Below are 7,796 nucleotides of genomic sequence, written 5' to 3'. Positions count from 1 at the left end.
AATAAATCGTGGTAAAAGAATTTCTTGATGATAAATTGTCAAAGGATAGTACCAATCCTAGTTGATAAGTGAATAAAATACAAGAGTGAAGAAATAAATGAATAGAAGAAATGAAAAAAAAAAAAAAAGAAAAAGAAAAGATAGGAAAGTAAAACAGTAAAAGAAGAAGAAGAAGAAAAAAAAAAGTAGAGCAAAAGGATCTCCGATTAAAGGCAACGGGGGTGTAGGGGGTTGGATGGATATCATCCTCCTCTGTGTCCTTCGTCCTTCTCTGCACGCCGACGCGAAACTGTTTGCGTTTATTGCGTCTGCGCGTTTAGGTGCTTTTTAGCTTTGGAAGGGTAGCACGAGAGAGAATGGTAGAGAAAGACACACAGCAGAGGTTGGTTGTTCGTACAGTTGGAAGCTTTACACAGCACCACCAAATTATTCCTCATTTATAATTTCTTTCTTATAATTCGATAAAGATTTTTATTCGTGTATTTAAAACGATTAATAATTCAAACAAAATTATTTAACTACGAGATAAAGGTGATAGTTAAGAATAAAAAAAAAAAAAAACAACGACATCCAGTTACTTTCTTTATCGTTAAAAAAGTCTTCTTTGTTAGGAAAGATATCTGTCTGTCTCTCTCTCTCTTTCCCTCTCTCTCTCTCTCTCTCTCACTCAAGATATTTCCATTTTACGTTGTTGTTGTTGTTAAAAAAAAAAAAATTCGCAAAAAAGTTGTAGTTTTGATTTTTTGTCCTAACTTCGTTTAAACTAAATCAGTGAAAGATAAAAGGTTTAATCTGGTGAAAGAAGAATAGTATCTGCTGGTGTTGCTGTTGCTGCTGCTGCTGCTGCTACTGTTGGAAGAGTTCATTTGTAGAAGAAGAGCTAGCAAGTGTGTGTATAGGTGGAGCGTGTATGTGTATATGTGAGAGAAAAAGAGAAAGAGAGAGAGAGAGAAAGAGAGAGGGGTTATCGAACGCTGAGAGTTTTAAGCCATCTTTTCTTTTCCATCATCCCTTAACCAAAGCAAACCATTTCTCTCATCATACTTGGTGTCCCGTTTATATTTTGATAAATTTTTTTTAATCGTATATATATATATATCTCTATTTGTTATCAAACGATCATATCGGTATTTAACTTGTAACCTCCCTTTGTGTGCGATAAAACAAAAGGATGATTTTCCGTGAGGGTTGAACCGTGGCAGAAAGCGTCGAGGAACAACATGAACAACAACAACACGGTGGAGTGTGCGTGAACCGTGAGACAAAAGATAGCTGGGTAAAAGTGTTTTTACGGGGCAAAAGTAGCCCGGCTAGCGAGCAGGCTCCGGGACTCGAGCAACAGGTAATTTTCCTATATACTTTATACTTTCGGCCCGCTACTTTTTACTTCACTTCTTGGCGTTCCACTTTTCGAGAGGGTGGTGGTGGTGGTAGTGATGGTGATGGTAGTGATGGTAATGGTGGTGGTGGGAATGGTTGTAGTTGTAGAGAACTGGGGGGTTGGTTTGCTGGATCGAGCAACGTGTCCTTGGATTTACCGTTTATATTGTACAATCGAATTTAATCAAACCCCATGACTTCATTTCTATGTTTTATCTATCATCATATTTGATTATTTGATTTTTAACTCATTGACTGTCAGACATTTTTAGAGAATCTTGCCTTAAATTTTGAAAAATATAATAATATTAGGTTATTGATATAATATTGTAATGATATTTACAATAATTGATAATTAATGTTGTTTATACTGTATGAATATTTTATTAAACATTTTTAATAATTCTTAATGCAAATAACCATTTGTAATTAATCTAAAATTGCAGCACACACTACGAGATATCTCGTAATTGGCAGTCATGGGGTTAATCTAACATTTCATGTGTCATTTTTTTTACAAATTATTATCTCTGATTTATTTTATTATAACGTTAATAGATTTAGATTTTTCCTATTTTGTTATTGTTCACTTTAGTTGATCAAAATCATTTGATTATTCATCTATTAATTGTTTTTTAATTACAGCTCTTAATAAAAATCTTTAAAAGTAATTTTTCTTTTTATTATTAAGAACAATTCCTCTCGATGTATTTTTTAATATCGTTAAAAAAAAAATATATATAAAATATCCTGATAAATTATTGATAAACCATGATATATTGTTCAAAAAGGGAGAGGGTGTTCTTCTTAATGTTCTTAACTCACGCTACGATTATTTCATGCTTTTTACACAATCGTGAAAAGAAAGTTATATGAAAAAGGAAGATGATGGGGGTGGGAAGATTTCTATTGTTAAAATAGGTTAATTCAGGATGATGAATGATAGATAAGAAAATATATTGCTACAAGAGGAAGTCATTTCAACTCGTAAAGTACCATCGAAAAAAAGAAAAAAGGAAATGAATAAAAAATGAAGATAAGTTTTCCTATATTTTTTTTATTTTGTTTTGTTTGAAGTAGGGTGCAAAATTTTAAAAGAATTTATTGATGAATTTATTTATAAAAGAATTAATTGTAAAAGAATTTATTGATGAATTTATTTATAAAAAGAATTAATTGTAAAAGAATTTATTGATGAATTAATTTCGACCATAGGGGAAATATTTTTTGCATCTGTTTGATAACTTTGAACAAATATTTTTATTTTCTATTCAATTTTACAATGAAATTTTTGACTTATTTTTGTTTTGTTTGATTTAATTAATTTGTATTAAAATGTTATCGTTGCATATGTTTGTTTTCTATTTGTTTTCTATTTGTTTTTTATTTTTTTAGGAAAGCACAAGCCCGATGCCGGAAGCTTCGGGATCGCGGGTGGTCGACGAGTCGGATTTTTCGACTTTCGAAAATAAAACTGGTCTTGCCGAAGACATGAAGTTCTTGGCAAGTATGCCAGAACTTTGCGATGTCACATTTCTCGTCGGTGACACCAAAGAGCCTGTTTGCGCCGTCAAGGCTGTCCTCGCTGCCAGAAGTAGGTTAGTATCGTTTATATTATGACAACATTTATTATCATTATCAATACGAATATATAATACAAAACGTATTATCTCGTGAGTGATAGCAAAAAATTGTTTGACATTGAAGATGGAAGAACAATAAAAATAAGAACAGGAAGATGATGATGAAAACCAAAAAAAAACATACTTACATGAAAAAAGATATAAACATCTACCTTACGTTGTTTTCTTTTTTTTTTTTGTGTTATCTTTATTATTACAGAGTTTTTCATAAAATGTTATACCAAGCGCCGAGTCCTCAACGAAAAAAAGAACCACCAACCAGAGAAAACAAGATACGACTTTTTTTAAAGAGAAGCTCCGAACCACTGTTAAATTTACAAAACGCGGCACAGCAGGTAATTAATTATTCGATTTGTTTTATTATTCTACGTTGGAATCCTTATGGTCCAATCCTTCGTTGAATTCCTTATATACAAAACACGTACGTTATACGTATACACAAGGTGTCCATGAATAAATGAGACAAAAAAAAAAATAGATTTTTTCTCATTATTAAAAACAACAAAATATATTTCATTAGAAATATTTGTTGTATCATAAATTTCATTCGTTCTAATGAAGTAATCATTTATATAAAATTCAAATTATTCTAAGACACCTTGTACATAATATACACGTACGAATATATGGGACGTGTGTGTTAGATATTTGATAAATAATTATAATCAAAATGCTAATTGAGGATTTAGAATTTATAGAAGTATGATTTTTTTTATAGACGAGTTAAAAGAAACGTTTCGACATTGAACATTTGAATATTTTGTTCTTTTTTTCTTCCTCTCGTTCATTATTATTTATTAAAAAAAAAAAAAATAATAATTAATAATAATAGCGTGATAGTAAGCGTGCATTTGTTATGTGTCAAACAGCGATCAGGGTTTACGCAGCAGCTGGCACCTATACAAGAGGTATACTTCTTCAAAAATCGAATTTCGATTTTTCAATTAGAAATACTTACTTATTTGCACAGCACTACTTAACTATCGATTAGAGTATAAACTATTTATTTCATTTACAAATAAAACCTTTTTTCAATACACACGAGTAGATGAAACTTGTAAAAGATCTATTAGTGAATGTCATGCTCCCATCTTCTTTTATTTGTAGTCATTGGTATTGATTTATCGTGAATGTGTGTTACGTATTTTATATTTTCGTTAGGAAGGATTCGGTTTTATATATATATATATATACATATATATATAGAAAACCTATTAGTTTCTCTACAAATCGATTCGATATTGCATGCGATATTCCTTCAACTATCTCTGATATTTCCGATTTTACTTTTACCTTTCATCTTTCTCTTTCCTTTTTAATACCATTTATTCGTCATACTTGAAAATTTTGCACGCTTCTCTCTCTCTCTCTCTCTCTCTCTATATATATATATATATATATATATATATTTTTACCGAAGCTCTACAAAATATTGATATCGATACTCAACGTGAGTTTATAAGATTTTCAAGTGTGTGTAGTAGAAAAAAAAGAAAAAAAAATGAAAATAACACTCGAATAAACGATAGAAAATGTTGTTCAACGATTATACACACCTTTATTTTTCTTTTTTCATTTTTATTTCTTTCTTTTTATTTTATTTTTTTTTTTGTTTTTTTTTTGTTTTTTTTTTTCTTGTTTATCGTGTATTATAATTTAGTATAGAAAATTAATCAAGCACAATTTCTATTGCACGGTAGAATTTGTTCATTTGAATCAAATATCATCGTTTAATTCATATTATAATATTCATCCCAAAGAATTTCAATGATTCTCACTTTTATCTATTAAAAACTGTTGATCTGTTTAAACATCATTAGAAAATCAAACGAACGAGTATAATTTACAGTCAATTATATATAATATATATGAATATGTATATTATCGTTGAGCCAACGAGTAAACAAAATGTAAAATATCGAAAACAACCAACGAAAAAAGAAAAAAAAGAAAAAAAGAAAAAAAAAATGAAAAGAAAAACAAATGCACCTAAGCTTAAAAGGAATAGCTTAAAGCATGATTATTAACGATCGTCTGATAAATGACATTTGATTTCAACATTTTAATGAATAAACTTGAAATTCTCGTGTTTCTCGTAGCCTCAATCAAATCAACATCATACTCTCATCATTGAGGAGTTCGAGCCGGATGTTTTTCGTCAACTCATCGAGTATATTCATACCGGTTGCGTCACCCTACAACCAAGAACCTTGTTAGGTAATTAACAAAATGTTATTTACTTTGATTCAATCGAAATACAGTTTTATTGATAGCTTATCGAAGTTAACATCGACTGTCATATTAATCGAGTAATTTAATAATCATAATAATAAATTTCATTTATATTTATTATATTATATTAAAGTATATAAATTATATATTAATATATTATATATATATCATTTATTTATTTTTATTATATTAAATTATATAAATTATATATTAATATTATATAAATATAATTTATTTATTATATTATTTATTATATTATATATAATAATAAATTTTGTTATTTTTTTCGGAGTATATTAAGAAAGATAATGAATCATTTATTGTTTATACTATAAATTATTATTATTATTATTATTATAATTATTCGAATATAGAATATTGATCGATTCATAGATCTTTTAAGTTATCTTTGTATGTGTACGTGAGCTAATCGATAGCCGATAAATTACCATAAGGTAAACATTTCGTTGAAAGGGAACACTAGAGCCTAGCATGTTTGTGTTTGTGTGTGTGTGTGTGTTTGTCCCACCCTGACTATCACGGATAATCAATACTTTATGCGTTACCGAGCCCGACCGATCGACTTCTTCTTCTTCTTCTTTTTTTTTTTAATTATGCAGGTGTTATGAATGCCGCTGATTATTATGGATTGGACGAACTTAGAAAAGCCTGCGCTGGATTCGTCCAATGTTGCATAACCGTCGATACTGTTTGTGCATTATTAGCATCGGCCGAACGTTATATACAATACAAATGCACCAAATCTTTGGTACAAAAGGTAAACATAATAATAATAATTTTCTCATTTATTTTTTTTTTGCTTATCATTGTTTTAATAATTTTATTTTTTATCAGCTTCATTATTTACAAATGCTATTACTTCTTATGAAATTAATTTCCAAACTATTAGCTTACAACAGATAAGATAAATCTTCGATAAGATACTAGATGAGAATGTACCAACAAAAATTTGTACACAATTGTGTATCTTCTATTAATTCAGTAAATTTATTCATTTCTTTTCTATTTTTCTTTTTTTTTTTTTTTTTAAAGGTATTAGAGTTCGTGGACGAACATGGGAACGAAGTGTTAAATTTAGGATCTTTCACTTTACTGCCTCAACACGTTGTACGTTTGATATTGGCAAGAGAAGAATTACGTGCTGACGAATTTACCAAATTTCAAGTGAGTTGAAAGAAACATAATTATTTGATAATACGAAATATGACACACACATGTACATGTATTATTATTATTATTATTAATTTATATTATCAGGCAGCCTTGATGTGGAGCAAGAAATATTACGATAGTAATCAAGATATTCCATTGAAGAACATAATTGGAAATTTTCTTGAATATATTCAATTTCACAAAATTCCAACGAACGCTTTGGTAAATGAAGTTCATCCATTAGGATTGGTACCTGACAGTATCATTATGAATGCATTAGCATATCAGGTGCGTTTAGTTTATCCAACATAAATCAAATCTACATTGCTTTTTATTTTGATTTATTTAAATAAATATATGTAAATATTATAGAAAGTAAAACAAAATAATATTATAAATGAAAATTTGGGAAGTCACTTGACCCAGAGATTGTTGCAGGCAGACCCAACCAGTGTCGAGCCCGGGAAACTCTCCCCCCCCAAAGTGAGGAAACAAGGCCGTAGTATGTCGGTCCAATCATCGTTGGAACCATATGGTAGCAATACAACTTTGAGCTCGAGCGGTTCTGACACTGGTTTCGAACGTAAACAGCACTCTGGTAGCAACTAACCTCAGGCCACGGCCGCACTGACAGCGGCCGTTTCGGATGAGCCTCGACGCGAGGATATTATCACTAATGGCGAGAATGAAAGAGGTTTATATGAGCAACAAAGAAACGGTGATGATGCTCCGACCGATGCTGAGATTGAAGAATGGGAAAGGAAAAAATTCCAACGTAAAGAAGAAGAAGAACGACAACAACAACAGCAACAGCAAGAGCAGCAGCAGGAACATCAACAACAGGAAGATGAACAAAGACAGAAAGAACAGGAACAACAACAACAACAACAACAATATGAAGATGAACAGCAACAAGAACAACAGCTACGATTAAAAGAAGAAGAAAAAATAGAAGAAGCAAAGTTGAGAGAAGAAAAGGTGGAACAACTGCAATTTGAGGAACAAGAAAGACAAATGCAACAACAACAGCAACAACACGAGCAAAAACAAGATCAAGAACAACAACAGCAGCAACAACAGCAACAAAATGTCCACCCAGTTGAAGGAGTAGGTGGTGGTCTCTACATTCGATTAGTTCTCAGACGAGAAGGCCGGGCGGACTTAGTTTGGTTATATAAAACGCACAAGTTCTAAATTGAAATCTTCTAAATTGCTCTATCCTATCCTTCAATTCAATTCTCAGCCGTTGTTTGTAGTTTAGAGATCATTGTAAATCGAGTTGAACGGAATTTTGAACGAAATGAGGTTTGCCCTGTTTTAGTTTTTTTAATTTGATAAAATTATCGTTTAGTAGATTTTCATTTGATC

The 7,796-nt window shown here is 30.5% G+C and overlaps 2 protein-coding genes across 5 annotated transcripts in view; both read left to right on the top strand.

Moving 5' to 3' along the window:
- Positions 1 to 388: 388 nt before the first annotated feature.
- Positions 389 to 7,220, top strand: LOC107071996 (serine-enriched protein). Of its 4 annotated transcripts, none has more exons than XM_015331529.2 (10): positions 389 to 887; positions 1,171 to 1,342; positions 2,776 to 2,978; positions 3,223 to 3,358; positions 3,893 to 3,931; positions 5,123 to 5,240; positions 5,876 to 6,033; positions 6,309 to 6,440; positions 6,534 to 6,716; positions 6,867 to 7,220. In XM_015331529.2, exons 3-10 carry the CDS (start codon positions 2,791 to 2,793, stop codon positions 7,035 to 7,037), a joined length of 1,125 nt encoding a protein of 374 aa, XP_015187015.1. In that variant the 5' UTR covers positions 389 to 887; positions 1,171 to 1,342; positions 2,776 to 2,790; the 3' UTR covers positions 7,038 to 7,220. The 4 variants fall into 4 exon arrangements, with proteins under 4 accessions (XP_015187015.1, XP_015187019.1, XP_015187018.1 ...); XM_015331531.2 differs by having other exon boundaries at positions 391 to 531; XM_015331533.2 differs by having other exon boundaries at positions 389 to 1,342; positions 6,871 to 7,053.
- Positions 7,038 to 7,796, top strand: part of LOC149033104 (uncharacterized) — a gene marked incomplete at its 5' end in the record, with an annotated part of 4,169 nt that continues 3,410 nt past the window's right edge. Inside the window, one exon of the mRNA XM_089170844.1 lies at positions 7,038 to 7,796. This exon is cut by the window's right edge and continues 3,410 nt beyond it. Coding sequence (XP_089026970.1) covers positions 7,038 to 7,622 — 585 coding nt within the window.

The sequence above is a fragment of the Polistes dominula genome, unplaced genomic scaffold (assembly GCF_049000335.1).
Source record: "Polistes dominula isolate Pdom_NZ unplaced genomic scaffold, Pdom_raw_medaka contig_79, whole genome shotgun sequence".
Taxonomy (NCBI): domain Eukaryota; kingdom Metazoa; phylum Arthropoda; class Insecta; order Hymenoptera; family Vespidae; genus Polistes; species Polistes dominula.
This window is presented reverse-complemented; position numbering and strand designations above follow the sequence as displayed.

Bases quoted from the DNA above. Each gene is read 5' to 3' on its own strand.
- LOC107071996 (XM_015331529.2), top strand. From the start codon at position 2,791: ATGCCGGAAGCTTCGGGATCGCGGGTGGTCGACGAGTCGGATTTTTCG. The intron at 2,979-3,222 runs GTTAGTATCGTT...TTATTATTACAG, and splicing joins GTCCTCGCTGCCAGAAGTAG to AGTTTTTCATAAAATGTTAT. The intron at 5,241-5,875 runs GTAATTAACAAA...TTAATTATGCAG, and splicing joins ACAACCAAGAACCTTGTTAG to GTGTTATGAATGCCGCTGAT.